The sequence below is a fragment of the Poecile atricapillus genome, chromosome 4 (assembly GCF_030490865.1).
Source record: "Poecile atricapillus isolate bPoeAtr1 chromosome 4, bPoeAtr1.hap1, whole genome shotgun sequence".
In the NCBI taxonomy this organism is placed as follows: Eukaryota; Metazoa; Chordata; class Aves; order Passeriformes; family Paridae; genus Poecile; species Poecile atricapillus.
In genome coordinates this window covers 35,239,260-35,264,231 of record NC_081252.1, presented here as the reverse complement: position 1 = coordinate 35,264,231, position 24,972 = coordinate 35,239,260, and the positions used below count along the sequence as shown (strand labels likewise).

The 24,972-nt window shown below is 40.3% G+C and overlaps 1 protein-coding gene across 1 annotated transcript in view; it reads right to left on the bottom strand.

The window, feature by feature from the left end:
* GRIA2 (glutamate ionotropic receptor AMPA type subunit 2) overlaps positions 1-23,294 on the bottom strand; it is an 86,408-nt gene extending 63,114 nt beyond the window's left edge. The window contains exons 1-2 of the mRNA XM_058838680.1: positions 23,146-23,294; positions 22,683-22,823 (exon numbers count right to left, since the gene is read on the bottom strand). Coding sequence (XP_058694663.1) covers positions 22,683-22,823; positions 23,146-23,233 — 229 coding nt within the window. The 5' untranslated portion in view covers positions 23,234-23,294. The remainder of the gene's footprint in view (positions 1-22,682; positions 22,824-23,145) is intronic.
* Positions 23,295-24,972: the final 1,678 nt, after the last annotated feature.

Sequence of the window (24,972 nt, the reverse complement as noted above, 5' to 3'; positions counted from 1 at the left end):
CAAAGAGCTACATGATGGGTCTGTGTGTCCACGTGTAGACAGTCTCAGAGTTTCCAACACTGCAGAAGGAATTCCATTTAACCCATGGCATCATCACTACTTGCTAAGCTGCAGCTACTGCACAGTATCAGCAGCACACCTTACAGGGTGGGTTTTTACACTGAAACCCTCAGTAACATTTCAGAGAGAGGTATTTTGTGGGAGTAAAACACCAGCTCTTCAATGTTTCAAACAATGGTTACATTTAAAGATAAAAAAAATAAAATCTAAAAGCTTTTATTTCTAGACGTGTTACCAGCACAAACTGTACCAGAATTAATGACACTTTTGATTATGACAGCATAACTCCACTGTGGATGCTCTTCCTCTGGAATATTCCTTAAGAAACAAAGCCTTTGCTATAAATTTAAAAAAATAAAAAAATAAAAAAAAAATAGCTGAAATAGTAGACTTGATTTCAAAGCCTATGTACTAAAGGCTGAACAGTTATAATATTAATTAGTGGACTAAAAGTAAAATCAATACAGCACAACATAGATCAAAGATGACTTGTGCCCTAATGTTCTCACAGCAGACTGTATAAACCTCTGTTTTTGTGGGGTTTTTCTGTACCTTTAGATATACTTATACTGATCCCCACAGTATGAGAATGTTTATGACAAGACTGAATGGCCTCATACAACTTTCTATAAGCAAAGAAGGAGAAGCCAGAAATGAAAGGCAAAATTGTTAATTGTAGATAGAAAGAGGGAGGCAGACAAAACAATTATCATTATTATTAAAAAAAAAAAAAAATTCTGTGAAAAGTAAAGGCAAAGACAAGAAAAAGCAACTGCAAAATTATCACTGGATAGGTGCAATTTATCCAGCTAAAGTATTTTGTTGTACATTCCTTGCTGCTTTCCCATGCCAAAGAGCTTAACCACTGAAGGTGTCCCTTTCCTCTTTCTGTACTACAGCTAGACAGATTGCTGTGTCATTGCTGACAAGCTGTTATTCTCAGAGGTGCCCAGCTGTAAGTTTAAACTGATTTTCTGCCTCACTTTAATATGGCATGGCCTCAACCACCCTCAGTTTCAGCACCTGAAGTTGCCCAGCCCTACATCTCTTTGCCCAGTGAATGGTTATGCTCCTTGGCAAGTGGCATTTGGCAGTACCTGAGAGTGTGCACGATTGGATGATCCCAAATGAGTCACACTGGCAGAGTCACCAGGGCCCCCAAAGCAGACAGGGGGCAATGAGAGCACAAAGAAGAGAGTACAATCTGCTGTTTTAGATTCTTTAACAGCACTGAAACCAGCAACAGGGCTAACACCTTAGAAATCATCAAAATTAACAGAAGTCCTCCTAGCAGTAATTCTTGCAAAAGACAAACATCCTTTTGTGTTCAAAGGCCTGGAATATCTTTGGAAAATCAACTCATTTACAAATGTAACTGCAGTAGTGAGCCACCATTATTACAATTACCCATATAACCTTTAGTGGGGATCCAGCCTCATGATGCACATTACAGTTTCATTTTATAAGAGTGGAGGCACTGTTGAGTGTCTTCAGTGAAAAAACATCCTTAAGTGTAACCAAATAGAATTAGTATCCAAAGAAGCAAGGCTTTCAGGAAATCCTGGGATACTGCCCGTGATGAGATCCCTTCTAACAGGTTCACTTGAGGTCCTAAATACTCGATCCAAATACTGGCAGATCAGTCTGAGGAGAAAAGCAGTCTTTTTTAATGGTCCTTTGGGAAGACAGGGCTTGCAGTGAAATTTGGTACTTTCTGGTATATTGTCTACATTCCAGGGAAGAGTATTAAATACTGGAAGGACCTACGGAAGAGGAAGTCACTGTGAATTATAGTCCAGTGCATGGCAGTCTCAGAAAGGAACCTATCAAAGCCCTTTAAATCCCAGCACACAGGTTGTGAGTTGGCAGTGAACACCAGTTTTTTCCAAATAACAGCAAAATGCAGATCACAAAAAGAGACTATTAGGTCAGATACAAGCAATATGAAACAGGAGAGCAGCTGAGACCACCAACCCTCTTAAGTGGCATAAGAAACGTCAGTGTTCTTATTTACATTAGCAGAAATGTGCAATGAGTCTATGAAAATTACAAACCAGGCAAAAGGAAAGGGGCAATGATGACTAGTCTGAAATAGTGCTTTTCTACCAGGGATTTTCAAAATATAAAAACTATATCAGCCTTTAAATCAAAGTAAGGTATTAAAATGACAGTAAGAAACAGCATCAAATGCTAGAAGGACTTAGGGCAGCATACTTACAGATGGAAGTGCCACTGATACACAGCAAAAACTGACACCAGTGCAACATTATATTACAAACCAGAAATATCCGCTGCTTTGCTGTCTGGCAAAATTCTGCTGTTCCATTAATATGCACACAGCAGCTCTGCAACATTTCTACTGATCACCTTCTTGGCAAACCACTAGTTTCTTCAGTGCCAAGATTTTAGGTAGATGATTTTAGAGATACAAATAGATTCCCTTAAAGTGAAATATATTCTGGAGAGAAATTTCTGTCTGAGATGTTCAGTCATTCCACTTTCTAGACAGACCAAATATAAAGGAAAGCCAGCTATAGAGATGTGTACTTGCTATTACAAAATACCTGCTGGCATCTGAAAATAAACTAGCAGAAAATCAGGATAAATGAGACTGGAGGCAAACAGCCCTTTGAAGAGAATAATGATGTGATAAATAAAAACAACACATTTCCAGGCTATTGAGGTACTTCAAATGTAAGAAAAGGATTGAGAGCAGAGGCTGAGCTAATGGGAAAAGATTAAACGAATCCCAGGAAAAACATGACCAAATATTTTGAAAGATATGGGCAAGCAACCTGTTTAGACCTAGAGGAAATCAATGACTGGTGATTTAGATAGATGATTAAAGTGATTTACAGATGCACCTTCTGCTCCTTTTCACATGTCAGCATCACAGGGTGAATTGTGACCATTGAGTCAAGATTATTTGGATTATATTTTTAGCTTTAGGAGAGTAGTACAGCAGCTGAAGTAGCTATTACTGATGTGATACCCAGGAACACAGATTTTGACACATTTAATTTAAGTCCAATTACAAATAGTAATGCTAAGAGGATAGGATTGGTCTTCTTCATTACACTCTTGTTTTAAAGCCTGCTCTGATCCCTGTGAAAAGGAGGAAGTAAAATTAAATTTCACTAAGACAGAGTTATTATTGGTGGAAGTTTAACATTTGGTTTGTTGAGTCCAGAAACACAGCTTGAACTAGAAGGAATTACTGTATTTTAAGCTTCTGGTCCTTTAAGACCATCTCAGTCTGATAAAAGCCTACATGATATTGTCTAAAGAATATTCTGTTTCCCCCAAGACCAGATGCACATAATTTAATCAAGCTTTCTGCAATTAACACCAGTGATACAAAATAGTAACAAATAGCAGGAAGAATTATTTCACCATTTAGGGAACCAACCTTCTTTTGGAGTGAGCATAATCTGGTAGCTGAAGTAACAAAGTTGAGAACATAAATCTCCTACTACTGACAAGTTGCTGACACAGGGACAGGCTAAGACCTGTGACTTTCTCCTTTACCTTCATTAGTCAAGGTTAGTAGCATAAATTTTACTGGGTCAATCAAAGACTAATGCTAACCTAGTCAGAGGTATATGGAAGAAGATTATGAACATTCCAAAACCAATATGAGTTCCTCTTAGATAATAAGAAATGGAACCAGAATCTTGTAACTTGTAACATATCCCTAAAACTTATTCCCTTATGTTCATAACTACTGTGTAGCCACCAGTAAAATATCAAAGTTACTGATGCCAGCAAGGGAAGGATTATAAAGAACTCCTTCCATTAATTATAAAATAAACAGTAACTTTATCATTAAAATGTAAGCCTTTTTAGTATCATCACCTGGAAATTTAGTATTAAATGGTAATAATAAATATACTTGGAAAATGTAATTTTGCACCTGCTTTAAAGCCTATATGCCTGGAACACCCCGGATTTTTCTACTTTTTGTGCATCTTAATGAGACTCTTCTCCAACCTAGAGGACACATAAGAGCTAGATCTTCATTCTGCACCTATGCACCTTCTGGAATATAATGATTCCTGTCCAAAAGCAGTGTAATGCAGTAATGAACAGAACTGAGATGACCTAAGATTCTTGAATGGAGGTAGTCAGGAACATTTTGGGAAGACATCTGTTTTTGCTCAACTGAAACTTTTTACCGAAGTCTATCCTTTCCTCATTTCCCTTTCCCTCTCATGTCAAAAAAAAAAAAAAAAAAAAAAAAAAGAAAAGAAAAACAAAAAGTTCTAAAATCTGAGTTCTGGATCACAAGCATAAAGAAAAGACAAGTGTTCCCTAATTGGAATTTATTTAAAACAATACATCAAGGACCTAAATCATGCAGAGGAAAAATCACTTTGATTTTTCCCTCTTTCATAAAAAACCTCTGACATGCTTCTCTCGCTTTTTCCTGCTTATTTTACCTTATTATGTTTCTCCCAATCTTCAACTTTGTCTTTTTTCCTCACCCATAAGACATCTCTGATCTATTGTTTTCCCTCACTCATTACAAAGGAAACTAATGTCAAAACAATGAATTTTTCTGTCAAACAGCATTCTTACTTTCTCACCAGCCCTGAGGAAATCTAGATTCATTTCCAGCTCTGTTGTAGACAACATTGTGACCTTGAGTAAATTAATCTCCCTCCAATCCTCTTTCACACTGTATGTGATAAGAGCAAAAAAGTTCTTTAGTCTCTCTTGAACACTTCAGTTCTGGGCTTTTTGGGCCAAGAACACTTACTACAGAGCTGTGCAATGCCCAATATAATACCCCTGCAATACATTCAGGGACATCCAGACACAAAGGTAATGCAAATAAATGCAGATGATGCTCTGCAGTACAAGGTAGTTTTTAGTCAGCTGCTGAGGGGCTTTATCACAACAGTTACCAAATGTACAGCCATCACTTTCAGTACCGGCTTATAGTCTTTTGGAGCTCTAAACAAAGTCATCACAGATTAGAAAGCTCATACTATAGCATCTGATGAAAAAAGTAATTTATAAAAAGGTTATAGAGTTTAAATCCTCCAAAACTACTGACAGATAAGACATCAGGCTAAATGCAATACTACAAAAACTGTTACTCTCTATTACCATCTTCGACATTCCCTTTGGCATAAGAGTATGGTACCCTTGAGGAAAATTAAATAATCTGAAATGAATAGTAGGACTTGAGAAAATGCACTGATTCACAAACAGATTGCAAGTCTTCTGTACACTGACTTACAATGGCATGAGTTGTAATGGTGGGATTTATAGGAGATGATTATACACAACTTACATCTGACTGATAATAGCTTGTATTTGAAGTCAGGATCTTCACCTGTTTCATGCTATGCTGCAAATTGAGTGGCAGAGGCATTTCCCTTTCCATTGTCTTCCCTAAGGATTAATATTTAAACCATTTATTCCAGAGCATATATATTCTGTTCAATTTAAGCATAATGTGAACTAAATGTTTCAGAAAATAATTTAAAAGGAACAATTTAATGAAAAAAAATCCCCAAAACCACACACAGAAAATAAAACCACAAAATAATCCCTCAGAATCCCTGAGGCTCGAAGACAAGTCCATTTCAAAAATCAGTTCCTTTTCAAAGCCTAGTGGAATCCTTGCCTACAGTTTGAAAAAAGGGTCATTCTTCAAAGAAGTGCAAGGCCTTTTGAAACCTACCAAACTCTATTATAAATGAAGGACTGATACTAGAAAGCCCTCAAACTGTAGCTTGGTAGCAAAAAGCCACTCTTCAGTCCAATCTATATTTCTTCTTAAGGGGGAAATATCAAATCCCAGACTAGAATTACACACCACTGGGACAGTTTCAACAGAACTTCAGAATAATGCAAACACTGCTGTTCACATTCAGGACTAAATTAGACCCAGCAAAACAATCAATTTCTTATACCAAACGTTTCACTTCTGTTAATGCTTCATGAGGTGAGAAACACAGCAAAGCAAACAACACAAGAGTGCTCTTAAAATAGCAATGTATTTTTCTCCTAGAAAAACTATCATGTCTATAACTCACACATGGATTGAACTTGGCAGCACAAGGATCTGAAACAGGCTCTGGGGTTTGTAATGCCACTCTAATGCATTGCTCAAAGTTAATATTAATAAGAATTACAAAAAAAAGCATAGGAAAAACTGCACCCACTTTCCCTGAAGGATACACCACAGTACATTCAGAATCTTTTGTCAGAAATGTGCATGGAGTTTTCTTGATAGCCCAACTGCATTTTTTTTCTTCTTCATTTTAGTCAGTTTTTTTACAAACTAGCAAACCTGAGTATTAATGCAACATGAAATCACAGACTCTTGCAACCAGAGTAAAAGAATTTAGTATATTACTAGGAAAGCAATGTTACACCTTTCTCTGGAGATTTCCTTCTAGTAAGATAAATGTAAAGCAAGACAGTAATATCTGCTTTGTGTTTTGCATATTCTTTTGCACAAAATAAGTCATCTTCTGCATTACCAAAACATGCATGTAGAAGCATAATTGTTCCTGCTATCAAATATTCCAGAGCAAAGGCTAAGTCATACAAGGAGAATGGTAAAAAAAGACACTTCTGACAGCTCTCTTGGGCATTCATAAGTCCTGGAGTGAATGGCAGGAAATCTGGAACACTGGCATGAGCTCAAGCCTGCCCTTAATTCTGACATGCTGGCAATGCTTTCCCCTCTGGCTCTCTGATGCAAAGAAGAATTTCAAACTGATGCACTCCTAACACATGGCCCCCATTCACTCCTGCCTGGGATGGACCTCTGACAGATCATCTCTTCTGCTGGGGGGATATGCAAAATCACAGCAGCAGGACATAAAGCAGAAAGGCAGATTGGAAGTCACCTAAAATATGCCAGGCAAGTCCCTGATGTCCCAAAATAGTGACTACAAGAGTGATACAGCAAACAAGATGAGCCCCTAGGCATTCCCTATCCCCACTGCCTCTGGCTGGGAAACTTCCATTCAAACAGCCAGTCACCCTTCCCTTAGAAACACAGAGACCAAATCCAATTTCCTGCTGCAAACAGGTCCTGGACTCCACTTTCCCTAAGCCTCACCTGGGCATTGTCTCTGCCCAACTGGCACAGATCCAAACCTGGAGTGCTGCTACAGCTGGAGTAACCAAGGATATAAACTCACCAGATGACAGCAAGCTATAGGGCATTATCAGAAGTCAGAGAAGACTACTTGCAGGTTGTAAAATAAATACTCAGAAAGTTTATTTAAAGCTGAAAGAACTCATGCTACACTATTATTCACTAATAATTCTATTCACTATTCACTAATCATTCTTATTACTTTATACCATATAAAGTAATAAGAATTTTTTAATCACCATGACATATTGCTTTGTAACAAATATTCTTCTATGTGCCCTTGAAATGTGGCTTCACAAATTTTCAAGCTGAATTGTTTGGTTTTTTCTTACACTTTTAAAAATAACTTCTATTTTGAAGGATTTCAAAAACACATCAAGAGTTACAATAAATCTCCTGAATCCCTTCACAACATACATCACATTAATTATTTTTTTTAAATTGACACATCTCCCTACTTTTAATTCAACCACTTGCAACGTCTACCTACAAGAAGGAAGTCTAAGGTCATGGTAGCAAGAAAAAGAGCTCTCTTCTCTCTCTTCTCTGTCACAATCTAGTTTTCAGTCACAAAATGACTACCTTCCCAAAAAACATGAAATTAGAAATTAAAGAAATTACAGAAAAAGCAAACCACTACATTATGAGCTTCAATTGTCATTGAAAAAAAATTCCTTCTTGTGCACATTTTCTTGACCATGCACAAAGGGTGAACAAAAAAGCCACTCTGTACTCTGTGTGTTGCTTGAATCTTAAAATATGATAGATTATCATCACACCAGGATGGTATGCACCTACATATTTTCTGGAGAGAGACATTTTGGTTTGGTTTGCTTCACTTGCTGTTAAAATGTTTGTGAAAATAATTTAAAAGCTTGAAAGAAATACCATCAAGGTGGTATTTTAGAAGAATCACTACCTGCTACCTACCATTTTATCAGAAAACTCAGCAAAATGCTGATGATTTAATTGAAATTATTCCTTTTTAAAAAATGTAATTACAGCTCACTATGAATTAGAACTAGATGTAATTAAAATTAACCATTTCTCAAAAAAAAAAGAAAAACTCCATGACATTCACAATGTGGGAAGATATATGGCTAAAGATTCAAAGATAATGAATCTGAGGAGGAATAATTTTTGGGACAGGGAAGGGTGCATTTGCAGACCTTCACTCTAGACTATTCTGTTCAATGACACTTCTCTTCATGTTTTCAAATAATCTGCAGAAGAATATTTGCCTTGAAGAGCGAGCAATGGTTCAACAGAATTTCCATCAGGAAAATTGTCAGAATTTCTATATTTTTTCACTATTTATAGTTCCTCAAGGCTAAGCAGTTGATGTATTCCAAATTAATCATTCAGAGCTGCTAGTACTGCCACCTAAGCAAACAGCATGCTTTTAATAAGAACTGTGCATTCTACTCAGTTTTGAGTACCTGTGCTCAGCAGCCCCAGGAACCCCAGACTGCACTCCTGGACTGGACACAAGCTCTTGTTGACATTTGGGAGGGTGACAGAGCACTGACAGTCCCTTCAAAAACACCATTCTGCATGGGAAGGAAATCCAGATACACAGAAGACAAAATGGTTGTGTGCACTGGCATCCAGTGGAGACCACCAAAGATTTAGAACTACAGCCTCTACCTGACATCAGCTGTAGTAATTCAGAAATAGAAAACTCACTGTTTAATTCAGCCATGTGTGAACTCTGTATAATGCCTATTATTAATCTCAAATACCAAATATTTTCCACCTATTTTGTTTTTCATACTTACCTGGCTGAGCTACAAATGGGATGAACTAGTCAGATGCAAGGGAAAGTCTAGCACAAGTCCAGCAAATCGCCACGCTGCTGACCTTTTGCAACTCTAGATAACTACTGCTGGCATGCTCAGCCACACTGGACCTTTCAGGATCCAGCCCTATAATAGCTGTCAGAGCAAGTTACATCAGTTGAATAGAGATTTTCAAGAAAAATCTAGTAAAGCTATTCCTGAGAGCTGCATAATATTTTGTGATCCTTGTTATTTCATTGCCTGTAAAAAGGTATAGGCACACCAGAACAAGGCTGTTCTATTCATTTATCTTTTGATGCCCTTGTTTGCTACTTAACAGCATAGCACTACAATTATTCATGCTCTTATTCAGACTTGCAGGTTTAAATTGCTCACTTTTTATCCGATGTATGAATAATTCAGACCTTGACAAGACTGTTTTGTTTGTAAGCACAAACTTGCTTGAAATGTTTTTCCTTGAAATGCTCCTTCCTGTTTTTACAGGAAATGAAAAATCAGCGTAGTATATAACACATATTGTGTGCCTCTAAAGGGCAACAGGAACGTATTTTTCTTATAAACTTTACTCTAAATTGAGCATCCATTCTTTGTGCTCAGTAATCCAGAAAAGGGAAAGAAAAAAAATTTCTGAGTGCTTTACTGCTATCTCCTACTTTCTCTTTCAGAGAACTGGACCATGATATGAATTAATCATTCCCTGCTTGAAGATTATACAGGAAAAAGCAAGGTAATCTTATTTTACCTGATGTCCAAAAAGAAAATAAAACTCAAAAAAAATAGTTAATTTTCTCTTTGTTTTTGACAAGCTCCTTCAGTAAATACTTTGGATAAAACAGGCTGTCTGACACATCATGAAAAGCATATTGAAAGCTCAGCATCCGTCATAGAAAACACCCTGTCAACAGTTTTTAATCCTTAAATCTAGTGTCTGTTATCTTAAGTGTCCATAAATGTAGCTGTCCTGACAGCTAAACAAGAAGAAATCTTTACCCACATAGCCAGAACTAAATATATGCAGACCTCTGGAGATTAAACTCCCTACCTTGAATGTAATCTAGAAACAAGTGACGAGACCCATGGGAAGAACAAGTACCATGTTGAACATAGCCAGTGCAACTTAAAAAACAGACTTAACAGCCACCTAAAATATCAAGCAAATCTTACCAACTGAATGAACCTCCAGCATAACATAGAACTAATTAAAAAAACCCCAAAACTACATGGCAATTCCTCCGAAGGGAGGCAACAACCCATATTTTCTGCTACAATAGCAGGTTCAAAACTACAGGTCAACTAGTACAAATTAAAATTAAGCACTTCAGTCTAATGAGACACCCTAAGGTTAGTACATCCCAGAGAAAAGGAGACCTGACAGTATAACTGTTTGTCTTTTTACATGTTTAAAAATACCCTTCTAACCCTGGCCCAAACTTGTTTCAAAGATAAGGCAAAAAGTCAGCTCCTCTTCTCTACCACCCTCTGAGCTCCCAGACTCTCTCACTTGTTTCTACATCATTGGACTACTCCAAGTTAAAGGTGGCAGATCAGCACAGCACCCAAAGCAGCATTACACCCAGCGTGCTTCAGCCCATTACAGCTCAGAAATTAGCTTCTGGTCACTCATGCCACTGCCTTTGCCTCAGAGCTGCAGTTGGTCACCCAAGAGGAGAGAGCAGCAGATTTCACTTTGACCCTTTCATCTGGAAGCTTCTAAATAGGAGCTTTCTGTCACTTAGGCTGACTTGATGTCTGTTCCATTAGGTGCTGTAGCCAATTTCACTGAGAGGCAACTGATTCACACCTCTGAGACTGGGTAACACAGATGCTCCGTCTCTGACCTACACCTGGACTCTTGAATGTTCCCAGTTTGACACATGTAACGTGACAGTGTTACACACCACAGCTTCCAGAACCCTTGGAGAACTGCTCAGTCCTGCCATGCTGGAAGAGAACTGGAGACTCACCACAGCTAGTAAGGACTCATCAAAAAGTACATAAAGCCACCAAGGATTACAGAATGAGAAATCCCCAGAAACACCAGAAGCAACATTGAAATGTGCACATCTGCCCTGTCTTAAAGGATGTATAGGACAAATCTGAACTGTATGAGGTTTCTTTGGTCAAAACTCTCCTCCAGCATATCAGCTAGTGAGGCACACCTCTTCCTGGCCTGTCAAATTACAGACTCTCCTTTGCTCTGTCATACACAATTAAAAAAATGCTTTTTAACAAGATGAGATGTCTTGAGTTCAAGAACTTAGAGCATTCAGAGAAACAAACAAAAACCCCACTTTACATCTATCACCCAAAGGATCTATGTCCTAAGTAGAATCAATCACTGAGCAAGGAGCTCTTAAAATCAAGCCCCAAAATCAGAAGACAACCCTAATGACATGGACTAGGGTTGAAACAGCTGAAAAAGCTACTTTTGGTACATTTAGCTAGTTGGCAAAAATGAAAGAAGAAAAAGACAACCCTACCAAAAAAAAAAAGCCATAATTTTTCTTGAAGGGGAAAAAATGGATTAAAAGAAAATACTTTTCAATTGCAGCGCACAAACCAGAAGTTGCTAAGCAATCTGTAGTGATATGACTAAGTTAACCATGTGAACATTGCTAGCTGCATTGGGGAATTTCAAAGGACATTTACTAAAATGTCTTAACAAATTTAAAGACGCAAATTTCTTGCTATGAAGCGACCGATGTGTCACAGTTAAATAATCAGAACAACAATTATTTTCACAGTCTTTTTAATAATCCAGTAGTAGCAACACTAGTCTTGGTGAATTGCTTTAAGCACTGAGGACAGAAGAAACACCCTGTCAAACAAACAAAAGAAGAAATAAAGAAACTTCAGAATTAAATAAATCGATATTGTTGAATTTATGACCAGTATGAAGAGAGGAACAAACCAAGTGAACATTTTTCCTAACACATTTGTTTTTTAAGGCAGTCGATACTTAGCTTTAAAATGGCTTCCATGTATTACAACATACACATCTCAAGATGTCATGTAACAATGAAATACTGCACAAATTGAACATTGTAAGCTCCTGGAATGCAAAATCAAGCCAGAAACACTGGCACAGGAAACCAGGATTCTGTGTACCAGAAAATAAAAAGTAATGCCAGGAGTCACAACACTGACAGAACCTCTATAGTCATGGATTCAATAGGAAGCCAAAAACCCTTCCATACAGAAAGGCAAACAATAATCTTGAAGTAATATTTTTTTGCATTCCCAGAAGAACAAAACTAGATGTAATAACTCTGGATGTTCTTCAGAGTGTTTGGAACAGGCACATACCATCCTTGAATCTGTATTTATTTTGAATGTCTAAATCATGACTTAATATGATCTGTGTTTTCCTCTACAAAAACCAACTAATTGCAACAGTACTTACAAAAATGTCAGAGCTCCTAAAAGTCATCTGGGTGTTTGCAGACTTGCTCTTTCTTATGAAACTGAGGAAATTACTGACGTTACAAAGTACACACTCCAAGCACCATTTCAAACGCTGGAGTACCTGAGGGACGTTCATAGGCTGCCAGATGTGCCACAGAACTTTTGACACCCCCATTTTCTAGAGCTGCCCCTTGAGATCACACAAAATAGTGTGAGTATCACAAACCAGGTCTTCAGGAATTTTAACTGCAGGTAAATTAGAAGTGCCTCCACAAATAGAAACCTCAAAGTATATATTCTGGTTTTATCATTTTGAAATAGAAGTAAGGAGATAAGCTCAAAGAAACAATAAGTGCTCCACTAAACTAACAAAATCAGTATTTGCAGCCCACAGATGCTCGCTTACTTCTACAGCAGAAGTATGCTTCTTGGTTTTATACAGTCAAAGTAAAGCACATTTTACTAAAAGCAAAAAAAGGAGTTAAGAGAAAATTTAAATTTCAAGTTTATGCAAAGGTTTCATTAAATAATAACATCCAAGACCCAATAAAAAAAAAAAATGGAGAGGAATAAGCATTATGTTTTTTCCCTTTACTTACACAAGCATGCATAGGCCAAACTCTTCCGTTTCTAGATAGCAGTTTTATTTATAACACTTAAACTAAGTTGAAACAGTTTAATAATTTTTCTGAGATTGTCATACTGAAACCTGACAAAGAACTTAAGGAAAGTGTAAAATAAGTAAGAAACCCCAATCAATCAACCACAGGGTTTTATATGAGCATGTTCCAGAAAGTTTGCAAGAAATATTGTGTAGGTTGGATAGGTTCTCAAGCATTATTGCCTTTTTTAGGAATTGTTTAACCCCTGCCTCTTTCCTTATACAAAAGAACTAAAGCCATTTTCTGCATTTACACAGAAAAAAATAAGTAATATAATTTTTTTGATAAGGTTGTGTTCCTACTACCATTAGCAGCGGGTTGAGCATTTATTTGGTTGGGTGAAAATAGCCTGTTGTTATTGGTCTGGATTCCAGATCACTGGATCAGGCTGCTGAATACATCAACAAATCTGATTAGTGGGTAAAAAGCACTGAATGACTTTTCAGTCACGACTCTGCAGAATTTCAGCATGTTCCGCTCTCACCAAATAAAAGCACCTTCAGATGAAGCAGATGTGAGTGAAATTAAAACCACACTTATACTGCAATATATAATATATAGTGGTTCATATTCTCATTTTCCTGATCCCTCAAATCCATCTAGCCTTTCAATATAATAAAATTATATGATTAAATTTCCAACTGTTCAGTTAAAATGGCTTCAAAAGTTTAAATCTGTGTATAAATCTGGCCCATTAATATTTGTTGGTTGAGCAATTGGTTAAATTAATATAACTGAATTTTCCTACCAAGTTTTTTTCCTCTATGCTTTATCATAACAACAAAGGACAAGAAATTGTCTTCCTGCTCCCAAAATCTTGAAGTTACTTTTTCCTCCCTGCATCAGGCAAAATAAAGGATTGCTAAAGTTTTTTTAATCAAAATTAATCAAGGCAGGAAAAATAAAGAGTAAGAAACAGTGAGAGATTCTGACATCAAAACAAGAGTTAAGGGCATTCCACTTGAAATTGAAAGACAATGGGTTAAAATTCAGGTCTTCTCCCTGACATGGACAAGAGAAATAAAATAATTAAGTGACATCCTGTATGATTCTCCTAACCACTTCTGGTAATTCCACTGTGGATCAGTTCTGCTTTTGCTGTAAGTAGCATTGGTGTAGCTGATTTAAGCATCTGCCTGGTATTCACTAACCATGCAAATTATTCACCCTGCTTTACAAATATTACACCTGGAATAAACTCACAAATATCAGTAGGTCTCTGCCCAAGGTACAGTCACGCAGAAACGTTTTGCTGCTTGCCAGAACTCACATTTGTACAAAGAACCCCCTCTGAGACTGTAATAGCACAGTGTAATGGAATTTGTGACTTTCATAGAGGGGGAAAAAAAAAAAAAATCAGCTTTTTGGCTTGGAAGACATTTTGTCAAAAACAACTCATAACTAGTATCGGGAAGAAACATTTTGAGCAAGCTAACCCTCAACAACCCCAATTTCAAAGATTTATGAGATTATTGAACAAATTAATCTGACTTGCTCAGAGCTGCACAATCTCTTTCATCAGCATACATTTGCAGACATTCTGAGATAGTTCACACATATACAAGGAAATACAACACATTCAAATAATTTAGATCCACATTACATGGGATGGTAAAGCATATTAGCATTTTAATTTTATGGATTTAAACCAGAGTCCTACAGCTTCCAAATATATTCATAAAAGGCAGAAAACCTAAGAAAACAAATCCCTTCTCCATGCTGCAAAGCAGTTGCAAAGCTGCTCTGCTGAGCTCTCTCGCCCTGTTGCTGACATGAGCCCTGAAAGCAGTCTTCCCCATACAGATGATGAGAAAAATCTCTGCATTACCTATCAGACTGCTATTTAAATTTTCTATCATACCATGTACTTAGAAACAATCTGTTGTTTGTAATCTTCAAAGTGTGTGAAAGAAAGTCAGTTCACACTTCATGTAAAAAACAGAGGCATTTTTTCCAGCCCAAGCCATGTTTCCAAACTTCTAAACTCATTTACACTGAGAAGAAATTACAGTGGTATGACAGCCTTAACCACAGAAGGCTGAAAAAATGCAGCATCAAATCAATTATGTTTTTTTCCAATATTAACTACGTGAAATTGAGATTAAATTGAATAGGTGATATAGCATAGTAAAAACAAAATATATAATTCATATACCTATTTTGAACATTTTATAATATTAGCTTCTGTTCCTTACATAGCTCTGAAACCCTTCTAACAGTTGTATGACTATGCATTCAGGAGTCAGGACATTTCAACATTTTACAGAATTTTTCCCTACTCTTGTTCACTGGAAGAATCCTTGGTGAAAAATATGCCCATTTTAAAACACAAATGGCAAACAACTCTTTTATTTTTTTTATTAACAGTGAAATGCAAACACACTTATCTTCTGTAGTTAAGTAATGAAGATGCTATTTCCATGTGCAATAAAACCCAGTAAGTTGTTCATGGACTAACTGAAGTGACTGGCAATTCAATTACAGAGCCAGCATCCCAAATATACAAATCAACCACATGATTCCAGATAATGAATACAGAAGTGAATGGTTTTCCTCTGATATTGAATAAAACAGTAGACTAGAGATGAAGTAAGGTATTTCTTAATCTTGAGTCTGTATCTTTAGTTGAACTGTACGTGACATTTCAACCCTCAAAAAATCCCATTAATTTATCCGAGCCAGGTTGGGGAGCACGTGGCAGGAAATTGTAATAGCAGGAGCTGAACCACACCTTGCTGTAGAATCACAGTGAATATCTCTGTCTTGTAAAATTTTTTTCACACTTTCATAAAGTGACTAGCCATTGGAAAATGCATTAGGTATCTGTGCATTAAATCGGGTTCAGGACAGGAATGCTAACTGTTTATATTCATTGTCCAAATGGGGACTTCGTGGGTGGGAAAATAAACTCCCCATAAACTGAGCAATTTGAGAATTTTCTTAAAACAATTAAAAAAAAAAAAAAGAAAATAATCAAATATCTGTGGTGGAATAATTGTTAAGCAAGGAGGCACAGTATTGCTGCATTAAAAACTAAAAAATGTTCTGTGGTAGTCCTACATACAGATAGATAAAGAAAAATCAACAGTATTTCAAAAGACAGCTATGCCACTCTGTAAGCGCACCCAAATAAAGACAATAGCTGTATTTCAAGCACAGTTATTGATTTTAGAAGGTTCAGTACAAAATTGTTCAACATGTGGTTATTTAAAACCTGCTTGCACTCCTTACTGTTGAGCTGGTTCACAGTATGCCTTCACTATGTTTATCTGATTATTTTTATTCACTCCTTATTGCTTAGTCATACAAAAATCATTATTGAAATTATTTACTGATTTAAATAAAAGCTCCTTTTTCAGTTTTAACAAGGCTACACTTTATATGCATTTGTAGTCAATGCAAATTCTTTTTACGAACTTACCAAAGGAAAACATTAAGGTTTCAAGACAAAATAACAATGATGCTCCACAAACCTATATATTTTGTATAAAAACATAGAGACTTCTGCCCTATACCTGTTCAGAAACCTGTTTGGCAAGAGAAATCAATCCCTTGTCCACAGTCTTCTAAACACAGATGCCACTGTATTCGTGTTCCAATAAATGTAATGATCAGTTAAAAAATAATGGGACAAATCTTGTTCATTTCAGAAACAAAACTTCCAGTCAAGTGTCAGACAAAAAACCCATTCACATACACTATAGAGAGAGTATGATCTATACAACTGCATTTTTTTTTCCCCATTTAGGTATCTCTTCATTGTTATTTTCAGTCTGACCTGACATTCCTTAGCTTGAATTGTTGCAACATTGCTTCCAGAATATGGGCACAAGCCTCCAGTAGAAAAAATTTGTAATTTATACCCCTGGCTCACAGGCATGAGAACATGACTTAAAGAGATAAATTAGCTTGCTAGTAAGTGCTCTCAGATAATCCGCTTCAGAAAATGGATTGTAGAGTTTAACCAATGTCCTGCTTTTGATTTATCTGACATCCAAAACAAACTGCTGTTTACTCTGTTAAATATATATGTGCATACACTAACATATACATGTATGTATACACACATGTCTATCTATATATGTACTTATACGCATTTATGTTTACTGTGGGTTATGGCCTCTTTTTAGTTTCCTGAAAATCAGTCCTATCAGCATGTAGGATTTTAATTTTAGTTATTTAATTTAAAATCATATTTTCCTTAAGAAAATAGTTTTAAAAATTTAATCATGTCTCCACAGAAGATGCCTGACAAATTAAGCCATCTGAATACTCAAAATAATGATAATAGAAGATAGAACAGTCTTTACCTGTTTAATGCATTTTTAAACTAATATGTTCCCAGGTATTATATACTTTCCTAGTAATTATCAACTGTCCAAAATGAATTATTTATCTGCTAAATATGCCTTAATTCTCAAAAATATTTTAAGCATGAGAAGCTTGAAGAAAAGAACTAATGAAACCAGCAGTAACAGCATCACTCAGTGCAGTGGTGCTTGGTTTGGGTGCATAACACATACAGGATAGTAAAGGAAGTTTTATGTACACAAAGAGTTAAGTACATCCCCAACTATGTGCAATCACACCTATTGAAGTCAGTGTAAATTAAAATTTTCATTAGCATAAACAGAAAGAAATGAATATATTTTCATATAGTATATATGAATAAAATTACATATAAACACATATACTGAAGAGATTGACTGATAAAATATTGGTTTATTTTCAAGCTTGATTGACATATTTAAGGCTTGACTGCCAAACTACTCACAGACTACTATTAACCATAACTCACTTTCAGATTTCTAAGAGTAAAATATATATTTATATACTGTATTCAAAACTGCATGGTAAATTATTTCAGATATTATGGACAAAATGATTGCCATAATCACATAAGAAGGATGTGGAAAATCAAGCAGGCAAGAGAAAACTGTTGGGTTTGTATCTGTCCATATTCTGGATCATTGCTGTGTGAATATGGTCTGTGAGCCAGGCACAAAGAGGCACAGCAGGGACAGCCCTGTCACACAATAAATACCCCAGGTTTCCTTATGCAGAACTCTTGGGACTAGAAGAACGTTTAAAGTTTGCTACGGAGATCAATTTTGAGAGGAGAAATGTTTTGAGGGAAGAAAAGTCACGGGAGGCAACATCCTGGTTATATTGTATCATTTTACTGCAGAAACTCATCTGATCCTCACTATTTTAATTACAAGGAGGCACAGAACCTATTTCACATCTCCTGGCTGAGCCTCAGAAATGTCTTATAGCGAAAAGGAAATGAGAAGGACCAAGAATACAAATGAACTGAAACACAATCAGCTAATAAATCCCTCCATTCCTTAAAATCAGTTCTAATAATTTATTGTGAAATACATTTAGGCTTGATCCACAGTAATTTTAATTCAAATAAACACGTCTAAATTGTTCCCATCCTTCCCATTAAAGGATATTATTCATTTTTGCTTATTCTTTAAGCATTTTGGCAGCAATCTGCTCAATGCTATTTCTTTAAGAATGAAAGCTGTAGCATTATATTCCAAAATGGTTGAGGAAACCTTTGCCATGACTCTCAAGTTGCAACATGCCAGATATTTACAGGTTTTCAAGGCTGCTGGTTGAAGATATAATGAAAGGATCTAAGGTTTATGCATGAATCAGCATCCCCTTGTCACAATGTCATGGTGCAGTGATCCCTGCAGAGCTGTAAGACTTGATTTAAAACAGTAAAGCTCAAAACTGACTCTTGAGCCAGCAGGATTAAACATCCAAGATTGTACATATATTACCTCTGTGCTAAAACTACTTTACAAAAAACTTGTTATGGTTATGGCAGTTTTATAGTGCTCCATAGGAAACCTCTCTTTAAGAGACTCCAATATCCTTTCAATTCTAAAATATGTGAGAGCACAATTCAGCTACCCCTGAAGCTGTTGGGTAGGGAGATTTAAGAGGAAGAACTTCATCTTCATCACTTTCCCTCTTTCTTATTTTGACAGAATTAAAAGCTTTTAAGAAATCTGGTGTCACTGATGGTCCACACGCCTTCAATTAGACTAGACTCAATTACACTGTGCTGAAGGACAACGAAGTCCAGTGGTTTGGATATGTTCCATTCTGCCCTATGAATCACCTCCAATGCTGTACCTTTGCTCCAGCTGTTAAACCAAACAGAACCAAGGAATTTCCGTTAGAATGAATTAAGAATTATCACACAGTGCTAAGCCCAGCCTATTTCTCTTGAAAGCTACAACTGCAGTCATGGCAGTAAACCTGCTCTTAATTGTGCCATTACTCAGAAAAAAATGTGCACTGCCCTCAATCCAAACCACTAGACTTCCTAGTGATGCTGATTTACCAAGTGTCAAACTGCAATTAGATTCCAGCAGCTACTCCCAGTGATCTGTCAACACAGCTTTGCAGAGATGCAGCAGTCCAACAGACTAACGTGACTATTTTTTATGGCTACTTTTTAACATAATTGACTTGTGTTCCTTCCCCAGGTTATGTGAAGGTGGCCCATCCACCTTCAAAATCAGTAGAATTGTGGCCCTATTTGCTGTCATGGCACACATCAGACATGATCTCTCGGTGTTGAGGTGAAACATCCACTGAAGTATTTACATGAAGTTAAGGCTACCTGCTCACAGAGCGTCCACTCCACTTCTACACCCATTTTCTGGCCACCTTCAAATGACTGAGTAGTATCACTGCTTGGAGCATTCATCAGGGGTAAGTGACCATCTCCTCCTTTCTGAAGTTTAGGAGCCCAATGGTTCCTAAACCACTGGTTTGAATAAAAAACATTTCCTCCATCAACAAATTCTGAGGAAGTGCTGAAAATTAGTTTGAAGACTTTTACATATTTTTACAGTGGGCTTTTTGTTTGCTTGTTTGTTTTTAAAGCAGATGGAGTAGTGTGCTGTTGCCCTGAGGCTACCAGGGGTGGGAGAGAGGCAGGCTGAGCCCTGGTGGGGCAGTGCAGAGGACCCCAGGCACTGCCAGCTGCCACCTGCAGGTGCCAGGTTGGGACCAGCGAGCAGAGCTGCACCCCACCTCTGCCACACCAGCCAGAGCTTCTGCAGCCTGAAACACGGCTGGCTCAGGGGTTTAAATCAAGAGCCAAAATATTATCGTGGCCGACTTGGGGCAGAAAAAGGTCATCATTTCTATTATGGCATAAGCCTGCCACTATATTTCCATTCAGGACAATTGCCTTGTTTGAGTGAAACACCTGGATAAATACTGAAGCATTTTCAGATTCATATCATCCTACATTTCTGTGACTTTCTTTTACACCTGCATTGTTTCATAGTGCTGGTTTTGGGCACAAGCACTTTGAACATTATTCCAGAAATAAATAAATTAAAAAAAAAATCAAAACAACACTCTCCACCCAAAAAAGCCCCACAAAACAAAACAAAAAACTCAAAAACCCCTAACAAAACCAATCTGCAGAATGTTCAGTATTTCAGATGAGAATAAACATAGAGGAGACAAAAAGAGATGGATTCTTCTTAACCATTTGTGCATGAAGTGCTCTGCAATCAGATCCTAAATTCTACTTCTTGTACACCAAATATTTGTCTTTGGAACTCCTTGTTCTCCAATCAAACCCTTCTAGGAAGGTAATTGAAGATACATATTTTTAGCATATGCTTCACTAGTCAAATCCAATGCATAAGATAACTGAAACATCAGTGGTAACTGAGGTGATGAAAAACAAGTACATGTTCATGTCTTAATTTGGAGCTCTTCAAACTGCTTGAAAATTGAAGCCTTGGATAGGGTTCAGACAAAGGAAAATCCAACACATGGATGTCATCCATCTCCTTTCTGCTGGAAGCCTCAAAGTCCGCCACTGCAGTCTACAGCCTACACATAGCATCTGAGTATTGTAAAAGTTCTCCACAAGAGACAAGAGCAAAGCTAATATATGCACTCAAAGGCCAGTCAAAAGCACTTGATGGTCTTGGAGAAAAATATGTAACCTTTAGTTTCTCGAAGACAAGGTGACTATGCTTGTCTCTACTGCTAGTAGGAAAAAAACCCTGGTGTTTTGCAAAGCCTGTTTTCAGGTTTTCGTTAACTTCACAGAATTGAGGAACGCAGAAAAACCGGTCACATTTTTGCAGAACGCTATATGAACTGCTACACTTACTTCATCAACAGTCCAAGTAACATCATCTGCAAATAAAGACCCCATGCGGTTCTGGTTGATACAAACCCCCATTATCTAAGAAAGGAAGAACTATCTAAGCAGTTTGCAAAGATTAACAATTTAGCATTACTGTGTCTGATTACATGCTCTGACCTTTTTTTCCTTCAGCTATGGATGCCATACCCTCCTACCCTCGCACGTGCCACTGGAAGCTCCTTCAGTTGAGCTCTTGCACCACCTATCCCAGCGCCTGTGCCAAGCCGCCCCTCTTCAGCACCACCGCACAGGGCAGCGGAATCGGGGGGAGAAAAAACGGTCACCAACGGAGGGAAACTGCTCCCGCTGACCTCCAGATCCAGAGTCCCTTAGGTCTTTTTCCCAGGAGGGACGGCGAAACGCCTGGGGGGAGCGCGGCGCGGGGCGGGAGCGCCCGGCACGACACCGAGCGCGCTCTGCATCTCTGCCGCCCGCTCCGCTGCGGAGAGCCCGGGTCCGCCTGAAGCGGGCACAGGAGGCAGGGAGGGCAGCGGGGCCAAGGCGGGCACGGCTCACCGCCCTGGGAACGCCGGCCGCGGCTCCCCGCTCTCAGCCCGGCACGGGCAGTGCCAGCTGCGCCCCGCCGCTCCGCGGGGTCACACGACACCCGTGGGGGTCACACGGGCCGAGCGACAGGAGACAGAAGCGCACACCGCTGCGGGACTCGCCGCCCCGCCCGGGGGGGCTCCTCTCTTCCCGCTACCACGACCGCGCTGGCCCGCCCCGCCTTCCCCGTCGCCTGCCGCGCAACGCGTGTGCTCCGCGCCCGCGGCACGCGTGCGGCCGGGCCCTGCCGAGCCGAGGGCGGAGCCGGCCGTGGCCCCGCCGGGAGAACCGCGGGGGCGGCGGGCTCCCGGCGGGGCAGAGCGGGCGGCGAGCGCGGCCGCCCATGAGCGCGCCGGGCGGGGGGCGAACGGGCGGCGAGATGGAGAGATGGAGCCCGCAGCACCGCGCGGCGTAAAATGGCTGATCGCCCCCCGCCGCCCGCCCCGCACCTCTCGGCTGCTGGCCAGAGGGGGCCCCGGCTAGCCCGCACCGCTAGCGAGGTGCTCCGCAGCCCGCGGGCAGCCCCGGGGCGGCGGGGGCGCGCTGCGGGCAGCCCCGGGGCAGCGCAGCCTTACGTAACGCGCGGGGGGAGCCGCCGGGAACCATTTTACACCTCCCGGAGGGCTGGGGGGGCGCACGGAGACCCCGAGCCCCGTTCACACGGGGCCGGGCGCTCCCGCAGCTGCTCGGCGGCGGGGCGGCACCGCACCCCGCACACGCCCCCGCACACAGCCGTACCCCGCACACACACACACACACACAGACACGCGTACCCCGCACACCCCCGCACACACACACACACACACACACACACACCCCCGCCGCACCGCTCGCAGCCGCCCCGCCCCCGCCGCCACGGCAGGCTGGCAGCGCCCGCTACTCACAGGCGTTGGTGACGGCGAAGCTGTTGGCCACCTCCAGGTTGTCGATGTGGGGAGTCAGCCTGAACTCCGAGGTGGAATACTGAACCATCCCTACCCGAAACGCGCTGTACTCCTGATCGGCGCCCCTCGGGAACAGCCCCCCTGCAGGGAAACACACACGCGTCAGGCGGGCGGGGGCACCGGCGGAGCGGCGCCGGGGCCAGGTCTCTGCCCGCCGCGGGGCCGGGCTGGGCGCGGGTGCCGGAGCGCTCCCGGCCGCGGCTCCGTCCCGTGCCGGGGAGCGCGGGGGCCGGGCGCCGTGGCCGGGGAAAAGGCGAGGGGACCTCGCTGGCGCCTGGCGGGCACCGCGGTGGGACTGGCCGCGCGGCGACATGACAGGAATGCCCGAGTGACACCGGCGGGGATGAGGGCTCGGGAGATCCGCCGGGAGGAGAGCGGGGTCCCCCCAAATGCGGGCACCTACCGATCTGTATGCTGTTAGAATTGACCCCCCAGATCAGTCCCCACAACACAGGAGCCAGGAAGACAGAAATATGCATAATCTTTTGCATTTCCAGGAAAAGTAGAGCATCCACAAAGCCACGGAAACAGCCCTTTCTTCTTCTTCCTCCTCCTCCTCCTTCTCCTCCGCGGAGCGCGCTCGTCAGCAAATTAGATCCCGTGCGCTCCGGGCGAGCGGCCGGCGGGAGCAAGCGAGCCACGGGAGGGAAGGAACGAGAAGAGCCCCGCGGCGGGTGCGGGAGAAGCCGCTGTCCGAGCCGCCGCCGCCGCCGCTCCGGTGCTGCTGGCGGCTCCGGCGCTGAGCGGGATGGGGATGCCGGCGGTGCCCGCTGCGCTCCCGCCGCCCGGCCCGGCCCTGCCCTGCCCTCGCACGCGCTCGCCCGCGCTCCTCGCACTCAACGGGCGGGCGGCGCTCCCGGCGAGGCGGCGGCGCCTGCGCGGAACCGGCCCCGGCGGGAGCGCGCCCGCCGCGCCCCCTGCGCGCCGCGCCCCGCCCCTCCAGCACCGCGGACAGCGGCCTCGCTTCTGAGAGACCGCTTCGTTATTTCTTTATTTATTTATCTACTCACCTATCTATCTATCTATTGACTTATTTCACCGGCCTTCCCCAGTGTGGAGCCGCCGTGAAAATACACCTGAAAAGCATTTTTATTCCGTTTTCCTTTTTTTTTATATTTTTTTTTTATTTTTTTTTAGCTGCTGTACCACCAAAACCGTAGAAGTTAATATGCAGGAAGAGTTAAAGCTATTCTGATTTTTTTTTTTTTTAATTTTTTTTTCCCCCTTTCCAAGATGGGTTCCGGCTGTTTTAGCTAGACATGCTATTTACTGCAAGCTAAATTTAACATTTCTCAGTTTGGCATGAAGTCTGTTGCTGTGCACCACACACACACTTTTATAGAAGAAAAGGCAGTGTAGCATTCCTGTGACCATGAAAATGAATTTGCTATTAAGCAATCATTTTCTGGCATATTTTTTATTAATTTATATTTAGTTAACAATGATGGGAAGTATCCACATAGAAAAGGATACTCATCTTGCAATGAATTACCTTTCCCCTTTTTTCTTCTTTTTTTTTATTTTTATTTTTCTTATTATTATGATTAAATTGTTTTAATTCTCCTTTCCAGGAGGAGGTAGTCGAAGCTTCAGGTATCCAGATGTCAATATGAGTACATATTCTGAACACATAGGAAGTTGATAATTTGAGGCCCTTTACTCATCACTAATTCATGATGAGTTTTGTTTCATTTGAGTCATTTCACCAGGAAATCCTGTACAAGCTTTTTTTCTGTACTTGTCTCATCTTCTCTCTCTCACCCACAAAATGAGATGAGCCTGACAAAGAGAGCAAGCTTTAACAACCTAAGCATAAAGCCCCCATGGGCTTATCTGTGTGGAATGGCAGAGTTGCTAGAGCCCTTTCTATCTCTCTCCCCCCAGCCCAGTCTCTCCCAGAAGCCACGTTTTGTACTGCATGGTAAAGACTACTATTGAATTCTGTGAAAGGGGCAGGCAGCGTCACTGTGAGAATCAACACATTAAGCTGTCAGGGGAAAGCTTGTATCCAGGTAGTCCCCACTACATCCCAGACAACGAGATGTATAGACATTAACTTTTAATAAATTTTTCAGTGTAAAACTGCCAATCTTTAACAGAAGCACAGATAAATTGTATACTTTTTTTTTTTTCCACTGAGAACCAAACCATCCCTTCATGTATAACAAATAAGGTTAAAATTATACAAAGATCTCAGTTTTAAGGTTGTATTTTAACATGTTAAAACAAA